This window comes from Felis catus, chromosome A3 (genome assembly GCF_018350175.1).
Source record: "Felis catus isolate Fca126 chromosome A3, F.catus_Fca126_mat1.0, whole genome shotgun sequence".
NCBI classification, from domain to species: domain Eukaryota; kingdom Metazoa; phylum Chordata; class Mammalia; order Carnivora; family Felidae; genus Felis; species Felis catus.
Window position 1 is genome coordinate 138,215,739 of NC_058370.1, and position 15,525 is coordinate 138,231,263.

General features: G+C 52.4%; 1 protein-coding gene and 1 long non-coding RNA gene across 11 annotated transcripts in view; one reads left to right on the plus strand and one right to left on the minus strand.

The window, feature by feature from the left end:
* LOC109498466 overlaps positions 1 to 15,019 on the plus strand; it is a 34,968-nt gene extending 19,949 nt beyond the window's left edge. For 9 of the 10 annotated variants that reach the window (XR_006596091.1, XR_006596095.1, XR_002155321.3 and 6 more), the window contains 2 exons: positions 26 to 3,226; positions 14,856 to 15,019. This is a non-coding gene — a long non-coding RNA (uncharacterized LOC109498466). Of the gene's footprint in view, positions 1 to 25; positions 3,227 to 3,912; positions 7,301 to 14,855 lie in introns of those variants that run through there. The other variant, XR_006596092.1, reaches the window with a different exon arrangement.
* The window catches only part of TRAPPC12 (trafficking protein particle complex subunit 12), an 82,666-nt gene continuing 69,490 nt past the window's right edge, over positions 2,350 to 15,525 (minus strand). The window contains exons 10-12 of the mRNA XM_003984542.5: positions 3,557 to 3,657; positions 3,121 to 3,208; positions 2,350 to 2,978 (exon numbers count right to left, since the gene is read on the minus strand). Coding sequence (XP_003984591.3) covers positions 2,736 to 2,978; positions 3,121 to 3,208; positions 3,557 to 3,657 — 432 coding nt within the window. The 3' untranslated portion in view covers positions 2,350 to 2,735. The remainder of the gene's footprint in view (positions 2,979 to 3,120; positions 3,209 to 3,556; positions 3,658 to 15,525) is intronic.

The window sequence follows — 15,525 nt, forward strand, 5'->3', positions numbered from 1 at the left end:
AGTTCTCTCCGAATGGTACGTTCAGAAATAATCAAGTCGCTCTGTCGGTTCCGCGTCACGGACTCCCGTCGGATCTCTGACATCGGGAGTCTTGTCGTTGCACTTTGGTGCCCTGCCAGTGTCCTGCGAAGGCACCTCCCTCCAAGGAGTCACGGAAAGGACTGACAGGTAGGACCTGACATCGTGAAAGTGAGCGGGATGAGAAATTCTAGAGCTAATAACGAGGAATGGATTCAAGCAGAACGAGTATTAGATGGAACCGAATGGATTCAGAACTATAAGTTTACGACTTCTGCTTTGAAACACTGTTCTTTACCTTTTTCCAAACCTAAGAAAGCCTTCTCTTATGGGATCAGCAATTTAAGATATTGCTTTGTGAACAAAGGTAAACATTTTTCTCCCTCTTTGGCCCCTCCAGAATTTGCAAACTTCATATTCTTGTGCAAGTGTACTGCCACTCAAAGGAGTGATTTAGGAATCCGTTCTCGTAACAGGACATGATTGGGAATGTTGGTTATATTACCGGGCTCTGACCACAAGGTCTTATTTGAGGGAGATGTAAAGACTCCGAGATGATCGGCTTCCAGGAACTAAGGCTGACCTTAATGGAGCCTATGAGGGCCTTACTTACAGGGTTCCTGGCGGCCTGACCCGGTGAGGAGGGAAGGTCGCTTCTTGGCAGGCCCAAGAATCTCAGGAAATGTTTGGAACCTTGAGAAGAGAGGAATTCACCCAAATCTGTATGTATTGCAGGCAAAGTCTAATGATGGCTCCTTAGCGCGGCTTCTCAGCCTGGAGAGTCTTTCAAAGTTCACGGGAGATTCCTTATGGAAAGTCTGAGCAAAGCGGACTTAAAAGTCTGTATGGTGAGCACTCTTCTTCTGCAGTTATGTAAATAACAAGGCCAAGGTACTGAAACTGTGAAAACAGAGTTAATCTTGCCGTGAATGTGGGGGTGACTGTAGAGAGAAATTACGTTTCAGTAATATGCCTTCGCAGACAGCAGATTCTAGTGCCGTGAACGGCCCGTGACGTTTTGTTTTTACCTGTAAACCGGACTAGATCCTGAGTTCTTCTATTTTCTTCCTACATTTGGCTGCAACTCTCCAAACTGGCATTTCCAGTTCACCCCCTCCCCGCCACCAGTCCTTCTGACTCGGAATCGTTGAGAACCACAACTGCCCTTTCCCTGAAGCCGTGCAGGTTACAGCCGGACGCCATCACATAAAGTTCAGAGAAACCATAACGGCTCACGTGTGGATAACTGCCGGGCCTGCTGCTGTGCGGGCCACTCGGAGAGCTCGCCAGACGGCCTCCCTGCAGGCCAGGGCCGTCTGTCTTGTTTCCACTGTCTGCTCCACCCCACCTGAAGATGCCGCAAGCCGGGCATCTGGACGTCTGTGCGCCTGGCTGCCTCCGGAACTCACCGAGACCGGATCTGCTCCCCAGATTAACCTTCGTTTTTTGTCTCCCCAGAAATGCCTCTTATTAAATATCTGATGACTTGCCCCCAGACCTAACTCGGGAGCCTCCTGAAACGGAGCCGGCTGCTTAACCGAACGGCCCCGTCGTCAGGACTGAGAGGCTGGCTCAGTGAGCCGGAGCGGTCCATCAGCCCAGAAGTTTCAGAGGTGGGACCGAGGCCGGGAGAGGATATGTGACCCCCAGATATGCTGCTCTGGCGCGTGGATTAAATTGAGCTAAAGACCATCAGGATGTAGCAGATTTAAGAAAAAACTTGCCTCTCGCTTCTTGGAAGGGTTTGGACAGGAGGCCTAGCCCCCGGCGGGAGCTGTTACCGGCTATGAACTTTTATCTGAATGACCCATACGCACAGCAGGGCAAACCTCTCATGACTGCAGATCCGTTGTCATTACGGTCCTGTGAAGCCCCAGGCCTCCACCCCTTCCTCCGCTCAGGACGGCAGAAGCCTCCGCTGCCGGGCTCGTCCCGGGGTCTCATATTCTTATGGGGCCCCTGTATGTACGTGATTAAACTTGTCTCCTGTTAACCTGTCTCGTGTCAGTTTATTAGACCAACCGAAGAACCTAGAAGGGTAGAGGAGAAAACTCCCTCCTCGATAGTGTGTAAATACTGCACACGTGTCCTGACCCTCGGGACGAAAGACCACGCAAGGACACACGTCCCGGCCCGCCTGCTTGTGTTACGCATCAGAAGCCCCCGCGTCCCGCTCCCTGTGACGTACAAAACACTGAAGAGAGACGGTGGTTTCTTTCACCCACCGCCAGGCCTGTCCAAGGTGTGTGGTGCTGGCTGAAAACGAATCAGATGAGGACAAGTGACGTGTTTACTTCTGGGCCGCAAAGGAGGGAACGAGAGAGAAGGCCGTGTGTTTGGTATTTCTCTGCCTTTATGCTCACCTGGACTGGAGGATTTACAGAGAATGGGTGGTTGGTCAGCGTTCCTCTGCGGACAGTCAGAATGAAGAGCGGAAGCAGGTCAGCTCCCGGGAATAAGAGGGACGCGGTGCCTCACACGGACCCCGCCTCCCGGACACCACGTTCGTGAACCGTGGCAGAGTCGCGGGCACTCGGCCGCCTGGAGTCTAACAAACCGCTCGCCTGAGGGTCTGGGCCCGGCCGTGGCTCCGGGTGAAGACGACCCGCCCCCGGGCCCCGGGGAAAGGGGTGTCCTCGGAGCCAGCGGTCAGGTCAGGGTATCCGCTCCGGCGGACGTGCTGCACAGGGGCCCCGTGGCCCCAGAAGGCGAGCGTCCTACGCCAGCTTGAGGCACTGTGTGTTGAAGCTGTCCCCTTCTTTGCTGGCGACGGCCTCGAGCAGAGCCTGCTTCTTCTGCGCGCTGCGGGAGGACTCCAGCTCGTACATGGTGGTCAGGTTGAAGAGCACGCTCTCGTGCAGGTAGTGCGTGGGGTCCTGCTGGACCATGGCCTCCAGCTGCCGCAGGGAGTCCTTGAGTCTGCCCAGGTAGAGCAGACACACGGCGGCGTTGTTGTTGGCCTGGACGGGAGGGACACGTGCACGGGATCGGACACGGCCACCAGCCGGTGGCCCCCGAAACCCTCTCCCAACCACCGTGACACCGGCCGACGGCTCAGGACGGGCCCACAGCCGCGAGCTCCTGTGTCCTCTAGGATCTTACCACTGCATTTGTCGGCTCAATCCTTAGGATTTCTGTGAAGAACCTGTGGGCTTCTGCAAAGTTATTCTGACCGAGGTGAAGGAAGGCTCTGGAACGTGAACGACAGGTAAGGCAGTTAACTGGGAAGAGGGGAGAAGCGGGGGGAGGGGGGCTCCCCAGATGCACGCACAGGTATGTGAAGACACCAAAACACAGGCATTCAAGTAGCCAGGGGACCGAGAACAACGAGCAGTTACGCAAATTGATGTTGAAAACGGGGGCAATATGAACAGTACTTTGAAAAACGGGGGAGAAGTCTTAAAACCTGTCGCTTGACTGACTGCTGTTTCAGTGCTGGGAAGGGGACAGGAATAAGGAACATTCTCTAGAGGGGCTTCAGGAAGCGGAGCCCTGAACTCCTGGGACATCTGGGAAAACGTAGTTTTCAGAGCTTTACCTGTTCATTAAAACCATTATTTTGCCTTGTGGTCCGTCCAACTTCTGCGTCACTTTCTCCACATCTTGAAAATACTTCTCAGCTGTTTTTATGTCTCCAATCTGCTTTGACAGAATTAGTCAGGTCAGGTGACAAAACCAGTAAACGTACAGCCACAAAGACCGCTGCCCGATGGGTTAGGCAGGAAAGCTCTGATCGCCATCACTGATCGTTACTTTTTGTAAAAGCGAATCCCATTTAGGACACGACGGAACGTCAACACGTTTATGTCAGAAATGAAGTTAATGTACGAGTCTTAGTAAAAAGTCTTAAATGTGAATCCTAGCATAGCATTAAGTAAAAATGATAAATGACAGTTTTCAGGGAGGCGGCAGAGGAGGACCGACGCTCGTCTCCCGCCGTGGATCATAGAAAACACGCACGTTACTGCTGACAACCCAGAGGGCGATCCGAAGCCCGAAGAATAAACACCAGGGGTGAAGGCAGGAGGCCACACGGGAGAGGGGGAGGGCAGAGAGGAGCTAAGCCCCCACGGGCACAGAGACGGGTGAGAAGAAGGTGATCACAGCAGGGAGCCCAGCCGGGAAGACAAATCCCCAGAGTGTCTGGCTCTGAAAATCAGAGGGGCCGAATTTTGTGAGTTCTTACAAGCAGCAGGACTTGAAGCCCGGAACTTTGAAAACCAGCGGGCTTGGGCTTGGGTTCTGGGAGAGAAGGGTGATGGGGTGACGGAGAGCTGGGTCCCTGCCCGTAAGGGACAGCACAGCAAATGGTCCGGAGATCCAGATTAGAAGCAGTGTCCTGAAAGAAGCCTGGGGCGTGAGGGAGGGAGAGTGGGTTCCCGAGGGACTTCTCCAGGAGCAGAGGAGGGGGCAGGGGCCGTCTCCCTCCCCCGCCCGCACCAGGACACCTGCACTCACTACCTACCCTTACACCTTGCCCTGCCCCAGTCCTGGTGCCGTGGGTCCCCTCGCCCCGGAGACCGGCTTGCCAACAGTGCGGCCCGACTTTCCCGGGAGGAAGCACCCACCGTGTTAAAACCGCAATCCCCCTCCCCCCGCTCAACAGGATGAATGTGCACACTGCCCGCGGGTGCTTTGCAGGGTGGCCCCGGCCGGCCGGGTCTCCACAGCAGCTACGCTTCCTCTGTGGAAGAGATCAGTGCCTTTCATGAAAAGCGTGCAACCTGCCTGCCACTTTCAAGAGCGAGAGACGTAGCAGACTTTCCCAATGCACACGCGCACACGCACACCCACAGTGAGGCAAAGCGAGGGGAAGGGTATGTCCCAAATGAAAGGGCAGAATTGTGGCAAGAGACCCAAGTGAAAGCTGGAGGCCGGCGGTGCCTTCCAGAGAATTCAGTGATCACGAAGATACTCGCTGGACGTGAGGCAAGAGTGGAGGACATCAGGGAGACCCTCGGCACAGAGAGAAAAACCAATCGGAGATGAAGAACACGATACATGAAATACAAAATACACTAGATGGAATAAACGGGTTAGAGGAAGCCGAGGGGCGAGTTAGCAACGCGGAGGACGGGGTGATGGAAAGTATCAGGCTGAGCAAGTAAGAGAAAGTGCAAAATGGGGGGGGGACATAGGGAACTCAGGGACTCCGTTGAGAATCCTAACATTCGCACTGCAGGGATCCCAGAAGAGGAGAGAGAAAAGGCAGAAGATTTACCTGAAGAAGTAGCCGAAAACTTCCCTAATTTGGGGAAGGAAACAAAAATCCCTCCAAGAGGCGCACGGAGCTCCCAACAAAATCAACCCAAGGAGGTCCACGCAAAAAGTAGCAACAAAGGAAACATGTTACAAGCCACGAAAGAAAAGACGACAGTGACACACGAGGGAAACCCTGTAAGGCTACTGGTGGGCTTTTCAGCAGAAATCCCAGCCAGAAGGGAGCGGCACGATACAAAGTGCCGAAGGGGAAAACGTGCAGCCGAGAATTCTCCATCCTGCAAGGCCGTCGTTCAGAATGGCGCTTGCTTTGGGAGCACATGTACTAAAGTCAGGACACCACAGAGAAGATTAGCACGGCCCCTGCATGTAACAGAAGGAGAGATGAAGACCTTGCCAGGCAAACAAAAACCGAAGGGCTCATGGCCACTGAAGCAGCCCTGCGGGAAACATTAAAGGGGACCCTCTGAGTGGAAAAAAGACCGTAAGTGAGAGTATGAAAAGTAAGAAGCACAGAAGCAGTGAAAATGTGTCTGTAAAACTCAGTCAAGGGAGTCCCAAAATCAAAGGATGTAAAGTGTGACACCATATGCTCAAATCTGGGGCGGTGGGGAAAGGAGCAGAAAGGGCTCAAACTTAAGCGACCATCAACTTAACGTAGACTGCTGTATGCAAAAGATGTTATGTACGAAGCCGATGGGAACCACAAATCAAGAACCAGTAATAGATACACACAGAATAAATAAAAAGAACCCAAGTGTATCATTGAAGAAAGCCAACAGATCATGAAAGAAAGCAAGAAAGGATCACAGAAAAACTTCGTAGCCACCAAACAAGTATTGAAGTGGCAATAAGTACATATCCATCAATAATTACTTGAATGCAAGTGGACTGAACGCTCCACCGAAAAGGCACAGGGTGACAGAGTGAATAAAAAAACAAGACCTATCCATATGCTACGTACAAGAGACTCATCTCAGACCTAAGGACGCCTGAAGACTGAAAGCGAGTAGACGGAGAAACACTTGATACAGATGGGTGTTAAGAGAAAGCCAGGGCAGAAATGCTTCTACAAGACAACACAGGCTTTAACACAGACTGTAACAAGAGACACAGAAGGACACTATATGATAATAAAGGAGACGGGGCTGCTTGGGTGGCTCAGTCGGTTGAGTGACTCCTGATCTTGGCTCAGGTTGTGATTCACGGTTCATGGGACTGAGCCCCATGTTGGGCTCCGTGAGGACAGCCTGCTTGGGAGTCTGTCTCTCTCTGTCCCTCCCCCACCCATGCTCCCTTCTTTCTCTCAAAATAAATAAATGAACATTAAAAACAATAATAAAGACGACAATCCAACAACATATAACGATAGTAAATATTTGTGCACCCCAAATGGGAGCAACCAAATACACAAAACAGTTAATAACAGAAAGAAACTGATAATAATAGGGGACTTTATCACCTTACTTACATCAATGGACAGATTATCCAAACAGAATCAATAAGGAAACGGTGGCTTTGAATGACACACTGGACCAGATGGGTCTAACAGATATATTCAGAACATTCTATCCTACAACAGTAGAATACACATTCTTTTCAAGCGCACACAGAACATCCTCCTGAACAGATCGCATATTAGGCGACAAAGCAAGTCTCAACAAATTCAAAGAGTTCGAAGTCACACTGTGCGTCCTTTCTGACCACGACGCTACGAAATGAGAGATCAACCACAAGAAAAAATCTGGAAAGACCACAAACACATGGAGATTAAATAACATGTTACTGAACAATGAGTGGGTCAACCAAGAAATCAAAGAAATAAAAAATTACATAGAAACAAATGAAAATGAAATCACAAAGCTCCAAAACCTCTGGGATACAGCAAAAGCTGTTCTAAGAGGGAAGTTTAGTGCAACAGAGGACTATCTCAAATAAACCACCTAATCTTACACCTAAAAGAGGTATATAAAAAGAAGAATAAACAAAGCCCCAAACCAGAAGGAAGGAAATAGTAAAGATTAGAGCAAAAATAAACGATATAGAAACTTAAAAAACCCAACAGGACAGATCAATGAAACCAGGAGCTGGTTCTTTGAAGAGATCAACAACATTGATAAACCCCTAGCCAGACTCATTAAAAAAGAAAAAAATTCAAAATCACAAATATCAGAGGAGAAATAACCACCAACAGCACAGAAATAGAAACAATTGTAAGACATGTTATGAAAAATTATATGCCAACAAACTGGACAACCGAGAAGAAATGGATAAATTCCTAGAAACCTATAAACTACTAAAACCGAAGCAGGTAGAAAAAGAAAATTTGAACAGACCAATTTCCAGCAAAGAAACTAAATCGGTAATCAAAAAACCCACAAAAAAGTCCAGGACCAGATGGCTTCACAGGTGAATTCTAGCAAACGTTTAAAGAAGAGTTAGTACCCATTCTTCTCAAACTATTCCAAAAAAAAAAAAAAGGACGGAAAACTTCCAAATGCATTCTATGAGGCCAGCGTTACCCTGATACCAAAACTAGATGAAGACACCACCAAAAAAGAGAGTTACAGGCCAGTATTTCTGCTGAACATACACTAAAATATCCTCAATAAAATACTAGGAAACCAAATCCAACAATACATTAAAAAAATCCTTCAGCGCAATCAGGTGGGATTTATCCCTGGGATGTGCGGGGTGGTGGTTCAATCAACGTGAGACATCACATCCATATAAAAAGGATAAAAACCATGTGATCATTTCAGTAGATGCATACAAAGCATTTGACAAAGAACAACATCCATTCATGACAAAAATCCTTAAAACAGGTTCAGAGGGAACATTCCTCAATATAATAAAGACCATGTGTGAAAAACCCACAGCTATAACATCACACTCAATGGGGCAAAGTGAGAGCTTTTCCCCCCAGGTCAGGAATGAGGCAGGGATGTCCACCACTCTCACTACTGTTATTCAACATAGTAATGGAAGTCCTAGCCTCAGCAAACGAATGGAAATAAAAGGCATCCAAATTGGTGAGTAGGAAGTAAAACTCCCACTACCTGCAGATGACAGGATGCTATATACAGAAAACCCTAAAGACTCCACCAAAAAAGTACTAGAACGGATAACTGAATTCAGTAAAGTTGAAGGATACAAAAGCATATTGCATTCCTATACACTAATAATGAAGCAGCAGAAAGAGAAATTAAGAAAACAATCCTGGCCGACTCTGTTGGTAAAACATGAGACTCTTGATCTCAGGGTCGTGAGTTCAAGCCCCATACGGGCCATGGAGCCTACTTAAAAAAAATCCATTTATAATTGCACCAAAAGTAATAAAAAAAAAAACCCTAGGAATAAACTTAACCAAAGGGGAGAAAGACCTATAACTCTGAAAACTAGAAAACACTGATGAAATAAAAATAACACAAAGAAATGGAAAGGCATACCTCACTCATGAATTAGAATAAATATTGTTGAAATGTCTATACTTCCTTGAGCAATCTATGCATTTAATGCAATCCCTATCAAAATCCCAACAGCATTTTTCACAGAGCTGGAACAAACAATCCTACAATGTGTATGGAACTACGAAAGACCCGAGTAGCCAAAGCGATCTTGAAAGATCAAAGCAAAGCTGGAGGCATCACGATTCCAGACTTCAAGCTGCCGTCATCAAGACAGTATGGGACTGGGACAAGAACGGCCACACAGATCAATGGAACAGGACAGAAAACCCAGAAATCAACCCATAGTTATATGGCTAATTACTCTACGACAAAGGAGGCAAAACTATGCACTGGGAAAAAGACAGTCTCTTCAACAAATGGTGTTGGGAAAACCGGTCGGCAAATGCAAAAGAATGAAACGGACCCCTTTCTTACAGGAGACTCAAAACTACACTCAAAATGGGTTAAAGACCTGGCAACATACGAGTCCTAGAAAATTGCACAGGTAGTAATCTGACACTGGCCGCAGCAGCTTTTTTCTAGACGCGTCTCCTGAGGCAAGGGAAACAAAAGGAAAAACAAACTCCTGGGACTACATCAAAATAAAAATCTCTTGCAAAGTGAAGGAAACAATCAACAAAACTAAAAGACAACCTATGAGTGGGAAAAGGTATTTGTAAAAGACACAGCAGATAAAGGGTCAGTATCTAAAATATGCAAAGAACTTACACAATTGAACACTCAAAAAAACAAATAATGCAATTACAAAATGGGCAGAAGACTGCTTCGATTCTGTGTCTCCCTCTCTCTCTGCCCCTTTCCCACTCACACTCTGTTTCTCTCTCAAAATACATAAACATCAAAACAAATTTAAAAACATGGGGCAAATATATTCCTCCAAAGAAGACCTACAGATGGGCGTGGTGTCTGGTGACAAAAATGACCCCGTGAACGTACTGGTGTTGCCTTAATAAACGGCCCTCGTCTCTTTTCCGGGAGCCCCCTGTCTTCTGCCAGCATCCAGGAAACCCACGGCCAAGTGCATAGTTTGCAAAGGGGACAGAACTTCAGAGCCCTCCCAGTCACTGACATCAATCCACAGAAGCCCAAAAATGACACGAGAAGGAAGAAAACGAAGACACGCGAAGACGACAGAAGGGCGTTTATGTGTCGCTTCCCCTCGGGCCCCGCGCGGCTTGAAGCTCTGCACCAGACTTCTCTCTACCTGACTCGCAAGGAGCCGGAGGCCCTGTGGGCTCAACGCTGTCTGCGCCCTTGGCTGGCAAGTCTGGTCCCTCACAATGTGTTCGCTTTGTCTATTTTTTTTTTAATTTTTTTTTAACGTTTATTTATTTTTGAGACAGAGAGAGACAGAGCATGAACGGGGGAGGGGCAGAGAGAGAGGGAGACACAGAATCGGAAGCAGGATCCAGGCTCTGAGCCATCAGCCCAGAGCCCGACGCAGGGCTCAAACTCACGGACCGTGAGATCGTGACCTGAGCCGAAGTCGGACGCTCAACCGACTGAGCCACCCAGGCGCCCCCGCTTTGTCTAAAGTCCCGTTGACGAGAACCACGTCGCCGTGTCCGTATTGTTGACTCCGCCGAAGTTACCGTAGCTACTCGTGTTTATCAAGCCTTCAAGGTGTGGTGGGCGCCGAGCCAAGCGCTTCAACACACTCAGCTCTCACGCAATCGGTCACATCCATGCTATCTATTATCTCCATTTTTAACTGAAACATATTTGACACACTGTGTAAATGTAAGGCGTACGGCGGGTTTACTTGATACACCTATGTGGTAATGATTTAAAAATCAAGCATAAAAAAAGGCAATCGAAATTTTTGCAGGATATCCAGCAAGCAAATAAACCCAGACTTGATAACCCCAACCCACTTATTTGGAGAAAACAACAGATAGTAAGTGGAGGAACCAGTCAAGACAAAGTGCAAACAATTATAAACGTAAAATGACAAGTCACTATGGACAGAAAGGAAACTGCTCGTGTTGCAAAAGGGCATCGGTTTACGGAACTGTGTGCAAATGTACGTGAACGCAGGGACCAGACAGGTGACTTCCTGGGACACCTGAAATTGCCCAGACGGACCCCGGAGACAGAGAAAAACCCTGGGGCCTGTAACAGTAACACATTAGGGACAGTGATGGGCGTCAATGCCCACAAACACCAAGTGCTTGGCACAAGCATTTCTTAGGTGAATTATCCAAACCTTCAAGGAACAGAGAATTCCAAAATAATCCAAAATTTGCCAGAGGACAGCGAAAGAAAGAAACTTTCTAACTCACTTTTGTGAAGACGGACGACACATACCAGAGCTTTTGAGAGAATTGCTCGCGCACGCGTGCACACCTGTGAACGCGGAGCCGAAGTGCTCGTGCACGTGCGCACACTTGTGAACGCAGAGCCCAAGTGCTCATGCACGTGCTTGTGACCGCGGAGCCGGGGAAGTGCTCATGCACGCGTACACTTGTGAACTTGGGAGCCTGAGAGAAGTGCTCATGCACGCACGCACACCTGTGAACACGGTGCCTGAGAAGTGCTCGTGCACGTGCGCACGCTTGTGCACTTGGAGCCCAAGAGAAGTGCTCATGCACAAGCACACTCGTGAACACAGAGCCCAAGGGGAGTGCTCGTGCATCCACACGCTTGTGAACGCGGAGCCTGGGAAGTGCTCGTGCATGCACGCACACTCATGAAGCGGAGCCCGAGAGAAGCATGCCTGTGCGGGGCTCCCCCACCGGTGTCCTTCGGAGGGACGGACCCCGTGTGTATTTCTGCAGCAGAAACCAGGGCTCGCGGCCTCTCTCCCTCTCCTTGGCCTCAGCTGGCACAGCAGGCTGGGCTCCCTCCCACCCTGCAAGTTGGGCAAGAGGCGGCCCTGCGGAGGCGCGGGGTCCCCGGGGGCCTCGCCAGTTTGCGACAGTGAGAACCCCTTGTCCCAGCGGCTGGGCACCAGCAGGGCCACCGCAACGGCCTCGGGAGGGCGCCTGCTGCCGTGAGATTTCTATCAGCTGAAAGCCACGGGCTTCTCCTGTTTACTCCGACCAACTTTACTTACGGAAACACGGGCTGGAAATCCATCTAGAAAAACCCATTTAGCCCAAATCTTTATGCTTATATATAGGAAATATTTTCATACCTAAAACATATTTTGAGAGCGCACATACTGAATGGGGGAGGGGCAGAAAGCGAATCCCAAGCAGGCTCCGCGCTCTCGGCACAGAGCCCGACGCGGGGCTCGAATGGGGAGATCGTGACCAGAGCTGAAACCAAAGTCGGATGCTCAACCGGCTGAGCCACCCAGGCACCCCCCCCCGCCCCCACTTTAAAACCTCTCAAACCTCCATTTCCGGAAGGGGCTGACCCCCCAGATTAGTGCACACATGCCAGTAACGGTGACACGCCGCTGCCACTCTGTCCTGGCTCCCTTCGGCAGGTGCTCCCGTGCAGCGACGTCCCCGCCCCCAGAGCCCCCGCGCAGCAATGTCCCTCCCCCCCGGAGTCCCTGCGCAGCCCTGAGCCTGAGCCTGGCTCCTGCTCCCTCTGCCCTGCTGCGAGCCAGGCAGGATGAACAAGCAGCCTGCACCCCGCAGGCGCCTCCTGTCCCCACGGCCCCCGACTGTCCTTCACGCCCCACTCCCACCCGCGTGGCTGCCCCTGGAGCACGCTGGGCGCACCCCACCTCCGGAGGCCCCTGAGCCGCGGCGTTGGAGGACTGAGCATCGCCTTCGCCACCGGTCCCGCGCGCGCTGCCGCGGAGGCCCGTCTGCCCACATTCGCCGCGCTCTGCGCCGAAGGTTCCTGCCTGGCCACCGGCCCCTTCCGGCTCCGCGCCAGCGCCGTGGACACCGGCTCTCCCGTGAGCAGCTCGTGGGCCCTCGGCTCCGGACATCACCAAGGCACAGAAGGCACAGTCTGTGGCCGTGAGGGACGGCACCCAGGACCCCTCCACCCCTTCCTCTCCTGCCGCTGAGACAGATCACAGCCCAGAAGGACGGAGTGGGGGCCTTGGTGTGGAGTCACCGTAAAGTGTGAATACACGCTTCCTCTGTGTGTGCACGTGTTTCACCGCCCTTCGGTGGACTGTGGGAGGGCTCCCTCAGAGTACAGAGCACCTCCCATCGCGTCTGCACCCTCCCAGTGCCTTCAGGAGCAGAGACCCCCGTTCCACCTGATCCTCCCCCCGGAACAACCGCTCACCTCCTCTGCATGGACGGCGGGGGCTCTCAGGAGGCTGTGCAGCAAGACTGGGGGCGAGAAGGGGCCGAGAAGGGGCAGGCCCAGGCGCCTGGTGTGTGGGTGGGAGGCCAGAGGGCCTGCTCCCTACAGACTGCATCTAGAACATTCTGTCCTGACCTGTGTGTCCAAGTCAGGTCTTCCCACCCATCTATGTGATCAGCGCACAAACTGAACAGCTAACCGTTTGCTCATAATGGCCATGAGGTCGAGCCTCTTGGAAAGAATGGGGGTAGCTCCTCACAAGTACCGTACATTCTGTTAGGAGACCTAATGCAACGTGCCACCGGTCTGGCCCCTGGGTATCCGCCCATGCGCCTTCCTTTGTGGCTTAGCTGTTGCTGGCCCGACAGAGGGTGGGGCGGTGCAGCATGTGAGACACAGGGCAGTGTAGCGCCCAGCCATGTGGTATTCTCCAGAAACTTCGTTCCACTTGGCTACACCTCATCTGGTCCCCAAATGTCCTGTTTCTGCACTATTACGGGTCAAGGCCGCGTAACAGAACACCATGCCAGGCTCCGCCCCCGGTGACCGTCTCTCATCATCTCATCCCCCCAAACACGTCCTTAATGGGAGCTGAGGCGTAAGGTTAGACACGAGCACACACGCCGGCAGGATGGCTCTGGGGCTGGAACGCGGACCACGCGGCCAGGCGTCGCGCACACGTCCAGCAGCTTGTGGGCTCCCGGCCTGTGTGCGTCAGCGTCTCTAGGGAGCTCCCCACCCCGACATCCTGGGGTTAGCCATTCTCTGGGGCAGCTCTGCCTTTAGGTTGGTGGGAGTCAGGCGTGCCCCACTGCTCGAGGCCGGCGGGAGGCTGAGAGGCACAGAAACCCAGTAGACCACATGTGTCCCAGGCCCCGTGCACAGCCGATCTCTGCTGAGATCCCCGACTCGCTATCTCACAGAGGGGACCGAAGCCCAGCAAGGTCACATGACCCGCTCAGAGCCACACGGCCCCGAGCTGGCTCCCGTGGCCTGTCTTCTCCCACTCAGCTCCGGGGCCGTGTGCATTTATTCTCCAAGATGCCTTGGGAGAGAAGTCAGGGGAGAGCTCATCGAGCTCCAGGTGACTTCACGGTGCCCTAGAGGACAGGCAAGACCTGCACAGGCAGGCAGAGGGAAAGGGAGCCCAAGCAGGGAGAAAAGTAGGCTGCAAAGCAGGAGTTAGTGCCGAATCTGGGAGGGCCCTGAGTGCGGGCTTCAGGCGTGATCTTACCCGACAGGTAAGCCATGAGGCGCCAGCAGGGGCTCTGACCGAGGATGACAGAAGGGAACGGCATTTCAGGAGGCTAAGGTCCGGGGTGGATGGGAGCCAGCCGGGGCTGGAGGCCGGGGCAGTGCCACCACTCGCACGTGCCCACGCTGCCTCTGGGCCCCTCTGGGGGGCCGAACGCAGAGACCGGAGACGGGCCCTCAGGCAGCGGCCGGGTCTGGAGGGGCCGGTCCCAGCACCGCTTCTGAACCCGGGTGCGGATGGGCGCCTGCTGGGGCGACCGTAAAGAAACCAGAGCTCGGCAGGGAGCACGCCGGCCGTACAGGGCACGGGCGTCAGGAAGCAGGTGAGGGTGCGGGGCAGGTCAGGACAAAGAGGCATGGCCACCGGGCCCCAGGACGCGCTCTTTATCACAGGGGTCCGGAAAGCTCTAGGACTCCCCACGAATTCAAGCCACCGTGTGGTTTCTCCCAGGGAGACCTGTACCGTGAGCCCTGACTGGCAGCACGGGCTCCCCGTAGAGCAGGCGGGAAGCTGTCGCGGCGCCTCAACACTGGCAGATCACAGGACGGGCTACGGGAGGCGCACGACCACGCCGGCCCGGAACAGCAACGTTCCACCGGGAGCCTCAGCTTCCGAAAGGGCTCCCGGGTCTCCGAGCACGAGACCCGCTCAGCGGCCGTCCTCTCTCCTCTCAGATCCGGATGCGTCAGGCAGCACGCTGACCCCGCCGACCAAGACCTTACCTGTGCCTGCCTTTCCTGCTCGGCGCACGGATGTGGTAACAGATGACCTGTCCACCGAGCGAGGCCACCTTTGAGCAGCTCCGATGGGAACGTGTCATCAACGGTGAGTCCTGCCATCTCGATTTCCTTCACAAAACCAAAGTTCACACCGTTGTTCTTCAGCAACAGAAGTATCAGTGACAGGCGTTTGATAAATAGTCCGAGGTGACAAGGTCTCCCGGCCACGTGGTGGGGACTTCGGTGAGTCCAGTCAACCAGCTTCCTGTGGCCTGTCTTCACACTGGGGGGAGGGGTTCCTGACCAGCAGTCACCTCCCCAGCCCTGAGAACGGGGGACACCAAGAGCTTTCCCTGCACCGCTCACCGCCTCCCGGTGACGCTGGACCCTCTCGGAGCCGGGACGGAAACGTCTACAGGGCAGTCTCACCAAGTCCCCGCGGCTTTGGTACTATCCGTTCTGAGATCCGGGCCTCAGTCCTGTCACTCCCGTGACTCCCACAGGAGGATGTGCTTTTGTATCTCAGGATTCGTAAATGGATGTCAGGCGTGGAGTCCTTAAATTACGTAAATTATGACTCAGAAATGAAGACTGTCCTGAGTGGTGAGGAATTAGAGCAGATGCA